This window comes from Marmota flaviventris, chromosome 5 (genome assembly GCF_047511675.1).
Source record: "Marmota flaviventris isolate mMarFla1 chromosome 5, mMarFla1.hap1, whole genome shotgun sequence".
Taxonomy (NCBI): Eukaryota; Metazoa; Chordata; class Mammalia; order Rodentia; family Sciuridae; genus Marmota; species Marmota flaviventris.
Window position 1 is genome coordinate 13681067 of NC_092502.1, and position 13379 is coordinate 13694445.

General features: G+C 46.0%; 1 protein-coding gene across 6 annotated transcripts in view; it reads right to left on the reverse strand.

Moving 5' to 3' along the window:
• Tenm2 (teneurin transmembrane protein 2) overlaps positions 1–13379 on the reverse strand; it is an 892009-nt gene that overhangs the window by 109610 nt on the left and 769020 nt on the right. For 5 of the 6 annotated variants that reach the window (XM_071612002.1, XM_071612001.1, XM_027938624.2 and 2 more), the window contains 2 exons: positions 9473–9673; positions 7591–7776 (listed from right to left, as the gene is read on the reverse strand). In XM_071612002.1, the coding sequence (XP_071468103.1) occupies positions 7591–7776; positions 9473–9673 (387 nt within the window). Of the gene's footprint in view, positions 1–7563; positions 7777–9472; positions 9674–13379 lie in introns of all 6 variants that reach the window. The other variant, XM_027938623.2, reaches the window with a different exon arrangement.

Here is a 13379-nt window from a genome sequence, read left to right on the forward strand (position 1 = left end):
TTCAGCTCATGTTTACTAGGCTCTAACTTCACACTTGGAATAGTGCTAGGTATCCCCATCTTAGGGACAAAGAAACCCAGACACATAAGGTTAGAAAAGCTGCCAAGATATGAGCTCAGGCAGAGTGACAAGAAAGCTTGTGTCCTTAAGTACTTCACTTGTACTTGTCCCAACCTAAGTGAAGTGAAGGTACATCAACTCTTTTAACGTCACTATCTTTATTAAAAAGTATACTATAAGCTGGGTGCGGTGGCGCATGCCTGTAATCCCAGCGGGTTGGGAGACTGAGGCAGGAGGATTTCGAGTTCAAAGCCAGCCTCAGCAACTTAGCGAGGTGCTAAGCAACTCAGTGAGACCCTGTCTCTAAGTAAAATACAAAATAGGGCTAGGGACGTGGCTTGGTGGTTGAGCAGCAGCCCTGGGTTCAATCCTCAGTACCAAAATAAAATAAAATAAAATAAAAAATAAGTATAGTATGAGTGGATAAAGTGGAGGGCTGATCACCCAACCTATACAAGGAAGGTTTTTAATGCACAAAAGAGTCCCTGAGGATACTGGATATGAATTAGAACAAAGGTGAGTGATAAATGAATAAATTAATAATAAAAAACACCATTCAAGGACTGTGGATGAGGCTTAGTGGTGAAGTGCTTGCCTAGATGCATGAGGCCCAGACACTGCAAAAAAGAAGAGGGAAAAGAATAAAAAAAATCTACCCTTCACTGCACTCAATAATTTGACGATGCCTCATCAGCTGGGGTAACATTCTGATGTATCTGTCCCTTTAATGTAGTCTTTAGCGTGTTCTAAGGGAATCTACACTGAAAACCTATGGTGCAGAAGAGAGAAAGGCTCTCAGCCCTTGACAGCCTTGGCTGCCTTACAGTGGCCCACGCCTATGATTCTGCATCCAAAGTAATAAAACCCTGGAAATGGACAGGTCCTCAGAGACCATCTCATCCAAGTGTGTTCTAAATTCAGTCAATCACATAGTGCATTTGTGATATTTGCAATATCTGCAGTGTTATTTACTTAATATTTTTCTTTAAATTTACCCAGGCCTAATAATGCTACCCACTTCCACCACATCCCTAAGCAATAACACCTATATAATCATGAGTTTGATGTGCTAGTTATAGGTTTTTTTCTTAATACTCACTTTGAAGAGCACTATATAACTATTCAATAAGGTATATTTGTACACCAACGAAAAGCATCTCTCTCTTGCTCGTGTCTCATGCCCTAGAAAGCAATTATGTGGTCCAACCTCCTCATTCGCCACATGAGGAAATCGAGGTTAGGGAGGCGAGGTGATTTGCTCCAGGGCAGATAGAGTGTGGCAGTCAAGCTCAGAACCCTGGTGTCCCCCTCCGCTGGCCAATCTATTTTTACAAGGCTCTATAGGGAATCAGATGCTGAATGATGTAAAAGCTGTCCATCACAAATATCTACCAGATCCGCCCACCATGGCCCCCCTCTGTCTTCCCTTCTCCTTTAATGTAAATTATTTAGTGCACATTGTAAGATCTGAGAAGCAAGGATGGGAAAGGATGCTAAATCTCTGCAAAAGCTCCAGGGCTGAGCACCCACCATATACCAGGGCACCTCGTCCCATCTTTTTCAACAGATCTCATTCTTAACATGCTTTCCTTTATTTGAGTCCGGAATCTTCCTTATGCTAATTTCCGTCCACGGGTCTATGTTCTAAGAGTTCCAAACCACGTTTGGCTCTTTGCTTTTGTATTTTATATCAAGTTACATAATGAAGCTTTGGGTCAGCAAGAAACCACATATGTGGTGGTCCTGGATGAGTCTAATGGAGTTTAAAGATCCTTATCATCTTGGTGGCACTGTAGCCATAACCTGTAGCACTACAGATCACTCCTGTGTTTGTGCTGATGCTGGTACAATAAACCTAGTGTGCTGCCAGCTGTACAAAATAGGGCACCTGCAATGATGGGCAGATAGGGCACAGTGCCAGGTTATGATAATAAACAACTGTGTTGACATGCTTACTACATTACGCTTTTTATCATTGTTTCAGAGAGTACTCCAACCTATAAAAACCATGTTCACTGTAAAATAGTTATCTGTTTCACCAGCAGCAGCCTCATGAATCTTGTGTCTCCTGCATCTCTTGATGTCACCAGAGGCCACATGTAGTGACTGACCTAGACCACACAGGTTTGGGTAAGTACACTCTTGATGTTCATCTAAAAACGTGTTTCTTGGGATGCACCTCCATCATTAAGTGATGCATCCATACTCTCAGGAGGTGGCCCTGTCACTGAGGGCTACAAGCTTGTCTGTGACCAGTTCCTCTGAAACTTTAAGGGGGTAGTACAGAGGATGATCTCAGTTGTTGTCTCCCCACTGATCTGAAATGTTGAGAACCCTCCCCTCCTTAATTTTTTTGATGGGAACGCATTTCATGAACAAAATTACTAACTCAGATAGGAAGCAATTCCCCAAATGCTCCTTTTTAAACTACAGAATGGTCAAGTCATAAAGTTAGGGGGAGGTTTGTGTCTGTCTATTTTTCAGCTGATACTAAAATATTCCTCTTCAATATCCGGAACAAGAGAGCCAACACTTCCGTTGACGAGAATCTCATTACCTACAAAGTCGTTATTTCCTGTCATCTTGTTTTATTTTTTTCACAGTGATGTGAAAATGCATTCCGGTAACTTCTACCTTTCAGTCTTTGTTCTGGGTTTGGACAGGAACCCTTGAACAGACTATCTGATCCAGACTGAAAGAGAATTTCTGGCACATGGGATTCTCGACCTGCCCTGAGAAGGCTCACATTTTGACCAAATTGTGGGAAGAAATAAAACCCCAAAATCATTGTGCTCAAAGTTTGTCTGGAATCTTTAACAGGGAAGGGCTATCACTTCAGGTTTTCACTTTAAAAAAAAAAAAAGGCCCCTGGAGGAACAGGTTAATTAACCAATCAGAGAATGAGCTGCTTCTCCAGACACGGCTCCACAGAGGCTAATTTCATGTCAACTTGATCTCATTGTAGAGTCTCGAAATCTCAAATGTTCAAGGACAATAGCTACAAGAAAAAAAGCATTTCTATAACTTGGAATGAAACTGGAATGAGATGCAGTGGCAGCTGTCCTTGGTCTGGAGCTGGTTAATTTGAACAGCCGTTTCCTTCCCAACCTGGTCCCTATTGTTCTGAAGCGCTCTCCCTCTTGGACTGTGACCCTGTCTACTTTTGATGACAATCACTTAATCAGCGCATCAGATTGCCGCACGGCTGGTTTTACCTTGGGTAAAGATTCATTTTCCTTATTAACATCACAAGAACCTATTTCTTTCCCCAACCAATTAAAGAGGAAAAATAGAAGGGCCCGGTGCAATAGAGGGAAAAGAAAACTGTTCCGACTTGTGGCACCTGCTCAGGTCACTCAGCCCCACGTGGCCCTAGGAATCAAGTTGTCACGATTCTGAGACGTGATCAGAGGTCAGGACCACGCAGGCAAAATACACAAGTTGGAATAACGGTGACAGACACTGCTCACTGCCCACATACCAAACAGTTCACCCAGGTTCGGAAGGAGCCAGCGATGGTTGATCTGGCCTGTGGGTGTGTCAGTGTGCATTACAGAGAGCAGATGTCCCGACAGCCTGTGTTCAGCACATAATCACAACAGAGTACCAGTAGCATTTAACTTCCCTTCTCTATTCCCTGCTAATACAAAGGTTGACTTCTCCCTTGTATTTCGCCTGACCACTCTGTTGGCAAAATACGTTAGCATCTGCTACATCTATTTATAATAAAAGAGATGCCTGCCTGAGTCTACTGCGGTTCCTAGGGATTCTGACCTAATAAGAATTCTATGGTTCGTTCCTTCATGCTCTGGTGCTATAGCCAACGGATGACTTTTTTATGTTAAATCCTTAACTTTAATAAAGGGTGATGGCAGGTCATAGGCAGGTGGCAGGTGATAGGAACAGCCCATGGTAAGGCCATGTTTAAAGAGTAAACCTATTCTGACCACACAATGTGCATCTTGCCTTACTTATAGGAGTAAATGGGACCTAATCCAAATAATATATTCCAACGATATACATGGAGATCGTGGTCAATTGGGATTCAAAGTATATATCTTATCCATGCAATTCTGTAGATTTTAGCCATACCTTTATGGAACTTGTTCAAATGAGATAACACAAGAATCATTGCTTGGTAGAATCAAGTGAGCTGTTAAGTTAGCTCTGACAGTCAACACTGAAATATCATACCTTATATGAAAGTCTGTGGCAAAATGTAATAAATTTCCATAGATAAGTAATTTGGTTGCAAGTTTCAGCAACACACTTGACCAGACATGGCTAGATCCTGGTACTTCAACTTGATGGAGTTTTAGAAGTCCATGCTTTGGGCTCCTCCCTTTCTTCCCTACCTATTCTCTTGCTTCCTTCAATATAATAAATGTGATCCACCAATTCTAACGTGAATTGTTCAGTGGACTATTTGCAGTGACCTCAAGAAAACCACCTCACTGTGACCTTTTGAAAATAGGCCCCAGACAACCTACGTACCCAACACTAACCACTCCTCATTCTGCCTCTCCCCAAACTTCCCGATGCATTATTTACTGACTATGTGCCATTTCATTCTTATTTATTTTCTATTTTCAAAACATAGCATTTGAGGCTCTGCTTGGAAAGGACCAAAGAGCCTCCCTTTCCTCTCTGTCAGTATCCCTGAGGAGGAGGCTGATTCTGAGCTTGTAAATTGTGGCATTTACTTTAAATGAAATGACAGGAGTGTCTGTTCCAACTAAGAGACTAAACTCCCCGAAACAGCTCTGGGGCCAGAGGTTGAAAAGCATAAGAAGCAATTATGCGCCTACAAACATCTCTCTCGCTTCCCAATAGCAAGTCTCCCAACCAAGGGATATTTGGCTTTTCTTTTTGCAAAATCTTGAGCGAACAAAAGCAGGAGGAGATGACACATGACTGACTGATAGAGCCACCGAGCCCTAACTTCTCACAAGGAAGGCTCTGGGGATCTAGATCTTTAAAACTTAGGTAGCACAAACTCTAAAGCCACAGGACATCTGAATTTGGCACACGGGACTTCCCCACACCAGCACCCTCTTCATTTTGAGAGCTTCACGTGACATACATTTGCACGTTCTCTGTGTCCCTCAGGAACTCCTGTATGTCAGCTCTCAGAGATGTGAAACTTGAGCCTAACACTCCAAGTCACAGAAACACCTTTTTCTAATACTCCTCTCCCCCAGGGCTGGCTCCACGAAGCTCCTGCATTCTCCTGCTGGCCACATCCTCGCCCTTCTCCACTGACACCAAAGCTGTCACCTGCCCATCTCATATTCAAAGGCCCCAGAGACACCTCCCCTCATCTGTTTTCTTCACGCCGATGCACTCTGTGGCCTCTGCACCTTCTCTCTTTCTCTCGCCCCTGACAGCCTTCAAGCCCCCGCTGGTGCCCCTTCTAACCTGCCTCCCTCGTCTCCCTTCTGTCCATCTGCACTTGAGCTGTCCTCATTCAGGGCTCAGCTCTTTTTCTGCAAAGGGCCAGATGACAACTGGCTTGGTGGGCCACGGAAAGGGTGCCAAACTGAAGTACCAGGCTGACAGGATGCCAGCAGGTGGGCGTGGTGGTCCTCTACCAACACTTTGCTTATGGACACTGACATTTGAGTTTCACAGAACTGTCGCATCATGAAATATTTTTTCTTGGATTTGTCAACCCCTCAAATATGTAAAAACAATTCTTAGCTTATGAGCGATAGGAGAAGAGGCATCAGGACAGGTTTGGCTTCCAGGCTGCGGTTGGCCCACCCCTGCCCTAATCCATCTGGACTCCCCTCTTGTGAACCATTTGCAGGGTAAGGATGGGTTATAGGTAGGGGAGAGCCATCAGGAATCACTGTGGGGACACTAACCCTGCTGTCCCCCTAACTCCCAGATGTGGTGACAGGGGACCAAAGGGGTGAGATGTTGGATTGTATGAATGGGGAGAAAGTAGGATTCCCTACCTCAAGGTTGTGGATTGGCAAGAGCTTTGGAGTGGGCGGGGGGGGGGGATAGAGGCCAGTGGGGAGATGGGGGTGAGGAAAGGTCTTTATTTAAATCACTGCACATGCAAAAGCACATCAAGAGGAACACCCCTGAGGAGTGCCAGCTATTGTCAGAGCTCTCTTGGTCTTGGACTATGCATCCCTCCCTGAAAGTCCTGTGAATTGTCCCTCTGCAGGGGACTGAAGATGAGAGAGGCTGCAGGGGAAGCAGGGCCTGGAGCGTCATTGAGAGATTGCAAAAACAATTCACTGCCAACAGACTGTCCCAGCAGGGTCCCAGTGCTATGGTCGTGGGCCTGATTGGCACGCTGCCCCTCGGACGTCCAATTAGATGGAACTGGGGGAAATCAAATGCAGAGTCAATTCACTTTATCTCTGCTTCACCACCCGAATGAACAGCATGGGAAACTGAGTCTGATCTTATCAGTCAGCGCTGGGCAAGTGCCTCCCCCTGGGTCTCTCTCTAGGTAGACCAAGCTCTGCAGGGAGTTCTGGGCGAGGATAGAGGGGAGGGTCCAAACTTGATGGTTGGAATCAAAAGTAATGTCAAGGGGCTAACACTAGTTGATTGAAAACTTCCCCAAGAGTTTCCACACAGGTAAGTGGATTAGCCACTTGGCATGAAATGGATCGTAGGACTGACCTAATTAAACAACAATAGTAAAAAATAGAGGTAAAATGACATTCAGGTTCACAGCTTTATCATCCTAACTGTCTGAGAGATGTGGAGAGCCATAAAGCAGAGGCTTCTCCTAAAGGGAGACTTAGCTACATTCAAACCAGTAGTGACCTCCTAAAACCACAATCATGGCAAAAAACAAACAAAACTAAAAATGAAGAAACTTCGAAACTACTACTTCTTGCTAAAGAACCTGACCTTTAAAAAATATTCTTGGTCAAGAAACTTACATGTAAGGATCTGGCCAAAGAGTGAAATGGGACCAGTGGAGGAGACATTTGCTGGTGGGGGTGCTGATGGGAGGCCAGGAGCCCCTCCACGCAGCCCTGCATAGCAAGAGGATGCCCATATCCCTGATGGGGCCCCTTGGTTACCAGGGGACCTGAAAGTCCTGCCAGCATCTAGCCTGTCTAAAGTAAGTGTGTTCACATTGTTGCCAGCCAGCAATGATCCAGGGATCCAGCCAGCTGGGAGACCATTTGGAAAGGCAAGACTTGCAGACCACAGTGATTTGGGATGCTTGCAGTCTCCAGGCGCTGACCATTTCCCATGCGTGTGCATTTCTCCCTCCCCAAGATAGGGAATTGGGATTTTTTTTTTTTTTTAATCTGGACTGGTCCCTTTATTCCCAACCTGGGATCTTTGAAAGAAGGAAAAGCCTTTTCCAGTGAGGGACCCTGCTTTTCCCTTTCTCTGTCCCCGTGGAGATTTGGAGAGGCAGCAGGAATGTGGGAGAGCACTCGTGTCCCTGAGGGAACAGCCAGTTGCAATGCACGACCGTCACTATAGATCTACGATTTATGAAAATAAAGCAATATGTGCCTGTTTCGGTGCCTGCCGTTTGCCTACCAATGGTGCAGTGTTCACCATTCCAGCCCTCTCGGCATTCACATTTGCCATCTTTACAGGTCCCGTGCTCAATGCAGCGGGGGTGGCACACGCGCTGGTCACAAGCTGCGCCTGTCCAGCCCTCTTCACAGCGGCAGGCTCCCCCGATGCAGACGCCGTGAGTACCACAGTCTACTGAGCACACTTCTGGAAGAAAAACAATGATTACAGCTCAACACAGCAGCTGGCGAAACCCTTCAGGGAAGCCAGACCACATACATCTGGGCCCCTGGAGCAGGCCCTGAGGCCCAGCAGCTATGACACCTTGGGAAGCTTGTGTGTCCGCTGGCTGGGGATCAATCACTGTTAGGAGTAGTCTAGAGTAGTGGTTCTCAAAGTGTGGTCCCTGGACCAGCAGCATCCCCATCACCTGGGAATCTATTAGAAATGCAAACTCTTGTGCCCAGGTTGGACCACGTGAATGAGGAACTCTGGGAGTGGGGCTTACAAGTTCATCTTACCAAGTCCTCTGGGAGGGTTAGGTACTGGTGGGTGACAGTTCTCTTCTGGAGATGGAGACTGTCCCTAGAGGAGGCCAGAGGGTTCAGCTTGGCAAAGCTAGCCAGAGGTACACACCTGAAAAGGGGTCTGGTAGATCCTGACTCCCTAGCCAGATGGACCTTTTCTTCCCTTGAACTGCCCAGGCCCCTGTGACCTGTCGGGGACCCTTCTGCTCCATCCCTACGATGACCGCAGACCCCTGCGTTCCCCACGGCACCTGGCGGCAATGCTGACCGCCATAACCATGCTGCACTTAAACAGCCTCTTTCTCGAAGGAGCTCAAAGTCTTTTGTGGTTGGGAAGGAGACAGACAGACAGATATGCACTCTCTGGTGTTCCAGACCTCTCACGCGAGGACAAGCACGTGCCAGACATCCATCCTTACAACAGTCTACTGGGAGGGGGGGAGTGGCTCGTCATGCCAGGGGAGGGGGGACAGACCGGGGGCGGTCGGTGACTCACGCAAAGTCACACAGCGTGTCTGTGGCAGAGCTGGGCCTTGCGTCTAGGACTCTCGCCTCCCCCATCCTCTGCAGAGAGCTCAAAGAAGCCAGAGTCGAGGGGTCTGAGAACACATCCCAAAATAGCCCATTTTGAACTGACTCTCCCTTTTTTTTTTCTTTTCCTTTTTGGAATGAAATATTCATTTCTTTCCCATTGTGGAGAACGCCTCACACATCTTCCTCTCCTGATTGCCATGGCAATCTGACAGCTGTCTCTCTACCCAGAGGAAGGGGCGACAAGACGATGGCTCCCTGGATGTGGTGGTGGGGGGGGGCTCATCCGTGTGAACCCAGCCTTTCTCAGGGAGGCTGGGGCCGGCGTGAACTGTTGAACTGTTCCCTCTCTAAGGTCACTTGGGAGGTAAGATGTGTACTCTTAATTTTAGGAAAATAAAGTGTACAGCGCAACTTCATTATTTTCCCGTCACCGGAGTATTATGGAGCTCTCTAATGTGTTCACACAGCACCCCGAGGGAGCCTCTCTTCTGTTTTATAGGACGTTCTATTCGGTTTGTCTGGGGCTGAATTGTTTTGTTCTCTGGTTCCTTTAGGGAGTGTACACAAGTCTATAATGCAAATGGAAGCATCCCTCCCGGGCCCCTCATCCACTCTTGGTGAGGGAACCTACCAGGCCCTAGAACCAGCGCGGTGTTTTTCTCATTGTTTCTCAAAGACCACAAACTCCGTCGCTAAGGAGAGGAGTGAGAACGGCACTGTATGATTGGCCCAAGTCCCTCCATCCCCAGCTAGTGTGAAGAGGAGAGGGCCATCCGTCTGGGCATGGGACGGCACCCTGGGCACGAGCGTTGGGAGACCGTGGAGAAAACCTTTTGGCTTACCAACGGAGCAGTCGGGACCCATCCAGTTGGGATCGCAGCTGCAGAGGCCTGAGTCGGGGAGGTATGTGCCGTGGCCACTGCACTGGTCTGGGCACTGAACCCTTGCCAACTCACAGTTGAGACCGCCCCAGCCAGGGCTGCAAAGGCACTCTCCATTCACACAGACCCCGTGGCTGGAGCAGGTGGGATCCAGGCAGTCCACTGAGAAGAAAAAAACAAAGGAAAAGTACTCATCACTCATGGGGGATGGGCCATGGGGCAAATGGAGCAGTCCAGGTAACACCCACAGGGCCTTGAAGAGCACTCATGAAAATAAAAGGCTTTTTTATATGTCAAAAGACCAAATCTCCAATTTGGAGAGGATGCAAGAGAACAAAGAATTAGGGAGACTCCTGTAAGTTCCGAGGTGTGTCATTCAACCTTTGGAATCTTGTCTTCTACAAACCTTCATACCCTGACTGTGCTGACCTGGAAATGAGCATGCTCCCAATTTCTCTGCCCGTTTGGCCAAATCCAACACTCCTCTTGCTAAGCGGGGAAAGGAGAGGGCTCCCTCCAACCTCACTAACCTTTGGCTTCCAAAGGGAACACAAGACTCAAAAGAAAACCCATGAAACTCATAAATGAGTCACTTTCCATCTTAGGCTTCACTTAGGTTGAGTCTATAATTAGATTCCTGGGGCACACACATGCTGAAGGGTTAGTGAAGGGGCGGGCAGAGAGGCGGAGCTGGCGTGGAATGGATCCAGATAGGGTGGCCCTCCTACCAGGAATCATGGGTGGACTGGAAGGAGAGGTTTTTTGGTGGGGGCACTAGCCCTCCACCAGCTAGTCGGACAAGTAAAGCATCAGATTCTGAACACTGCCATTCTTGCCAGTTTCCTGGTCTATTCTTTGCCCCTCTTAATAGTCAGCGCGGCTAGACATCCAGGAGGTCACTTAAAGGAGACTGCCCAGGAACCCATTCAGGCCAATTCTTGAGGACAGGGCTTTGGCAGGAGCATGTGATCCAAGCTGTGGGCCTCCACCGGGCTTGAAGGCTTTGTCCAGGCTAGACGGCATCCTTAGGTATTCCTAGGACAAGATGTCTCGGTGGTTGGAGGAGAAATATCTGCACAACATGGGGGTTGGATGAGGAGCTGTGCTGTAGAGGGGGCTCAGATGCTACCCTGTGGATCAGAGACACGGGGAAGGCTCATCACCTTATTTGACTAAGACTTACACAACTGTGACTTTAACAGCTTTGAAATCAGGCCTGTTGGCCTAGATCAAAGCAATGCGTCTGCCATCGCCCAGGAGGCCCAGCCAGCCTGAGACCACTTTAAGTTCTTTCCCTCAGGTATTGTGGAGCTCGCTGAATGTGTGTGTGCCACCTTGTGGTTCAAACACTCAGAGAAGATTTTGTTTTTCCTCCTTGCCCAACGCCAAGATTGAAATATGCAAGACGTTTGGTCTCTAAATAATTCACCGTTACATGGGGATGACGACCCGCGGGATCCAGCTTCTTGTAGGGTGGATTGTGACATTGCTCATCGTGGTTGTCTTTTCTTTCTCATTTAGCACAAAATTTACGGTGTGTTTTAATATTGAGAATACCTGGACTCTAAATATGACATTATTTAAATTCCCCATGCCACAATCTAAATAGATAGTCCTGGGGGATGTCAGACTTGAGGAGTTTGGATTTATTAAAAATCACAACAGTTCATGAAGCTTCCAATGAGCCCCCTTCTCTTGAGCAAAAATAGTAATTTTCAGTATTAAGAGATGTTTCTCAGGATCCCCTTTGGATATTTTCAGGGAGATAGTATTAGTGGATGTTAGTTCCAAACTGTTTGGGCCTTGGGAAAAACAATGACTTTTCTTCCCAGAAAGGTGAATTTCAGGGATTTATTGTTAGTTGGAGATGCTTATGATGATGTTACTTAATCTTGTTAACAATCACTTTGGAGTTGAATTCACTGTCTTGGGAAATATAACTCCTGACGATATAAACCCTGCCGATGCTTTCTAATCTGCTCTACTGAGGGTGGTGGAACGCGCCTGCATGTAATGGTGAGCAGACAGGTGGAAACACAGAAGATCTTACAAGGGAGCTGGGCAGCACCTGTGGGGTCTCATGCCTGGCGCAGTTCAGAGAGCAGCACGTGTTCAACCCACTATCACTGCAGAGTTTGCTGTGAGCTCTCCTCACTGGCAGGACCAACTTCCAGTGTGAAGGGCGGATTAGCAAGAGAAATGGTGCCCTTTTTTGCTTTTAGAAATAGTTTGTATTTTGGGATCTGCAAAACATGAGCTCATTCATTCAGCCCCACTGGTGTTCATATTTTTCTCATAAAGGAAATCCCCCAATTCCAGTTTTTCTTTACATGGTTCCTATATCTGACAATACAAAGTCAAAATATACACAAAAATATCGTGTGCGTTTTTGCCTCAAAAATTCCTCTCAGCCTATAATTAGCCATTTAAAATGTTTGGTAGGATACCAACAGTTAGAAACTCTCAAAAAATATATCATAATCTTTTTCTTAAAAGATAAAATAATAAAAAGGAATATACCAAAGACAGAATGAGAGAGAGAGCGAGAGAGAGAGGCAGAGAGAGAGAGCGAGAGAGGTATTTTTCTTCCAGATAAATTAGCTCTCTCTTTTCTATGCTGAATTATGGTATGAAGAAAGCAGGAAAATCCACTGAGATTTATTAGCCCAGTACTAGAATGTCATCAAAAGAACCATTTATAGTATCTAGAAATATGAGCTAACCCTTTCTCTGGTCAGCGATACCAGTAAATATGCCCTTAGTGCTATATAATTACAGTAGCTGATGGAATAACTAAATTCAAACTTGAAGAGAAGCAGTTTCACTGTGAATTTTAAATTTAGTTCCAATTTCATAAGATGGTCTTGTGGCCACGTCCTTAGAGTCTTTAGCAGGCAGAAGGGACTATGGCATTTCACGAAGCCTTATAAATAGAGACAGTGCTACACTTAAAAGCGGGGTAGTAGCCTTCAACTAGCTAAGTACCCTGTGCCTCGAGACGCAAGCCCCCTGGCAGCTGAAATCATTAGAACTCATTTAGTCTTGGGTTCTCTGTGGGTTTGGCAAAAAAGGGTTATGAATGCAATTTCTATCCCTAAGGATGAAAAAGGAGGTCAAGGAGTTTTACAAACAATATGTACTATAACCCCCTGAAGAACCATGAATTACATTTATGAAGTTAAATGTCATTGAAAAATGACTCAACCATGAAACTGACATGGGAACATGGCTGACTTCAACTAATATGTCAATTCCTCTCTCATCACCTGCCCACTCCCCCAGACGTCACCCAACACGTCCTTTTATTTTCTTGTGCAAATTTGTTAATAGCACAACCGTGTTTATGCAGCAGGAGTGGAGGATGGCAACTATTGATTTTGTTGCCTTGGCCATTTCAGGTAAATTGTTTGAACGTTATGACTATGATGAATATTAGGAATAAAAAGCCAAATGGAAGAAAAAGTGCTGATCCCGACTTTCTGATTCCATTTCCTATTTTGAAAACAGCATATGAATCACCTCGGCTCATTCTTTCTGGGTAGCAGAAATCAATAGGGGAAATTTCACAGTTTCATAAGGTTCCACGTGGCTTGCTTGTTTTGTTGGGTGCTTAATTCGCTCTGAACATTTAAATAAGGCTGGCTGGAGAGTGAGGAAGTTGAAGAACCACTTGATATTCCACTCATACAGATGTGCGCAATCTTTCCTGGAGAGAAAAACCCTAAGACGGCAGTGTTATTGCTCCAACTCTCTCCTACCAATGATGTATGCAGGAGGTCGCTGTGACCTTTCTCGTCACATTGTTGGCTTGTCCCATGTTTTCAGAGAATGCAGCTTCGCCTCCTACAATCCATTTATCTTTAAGAAC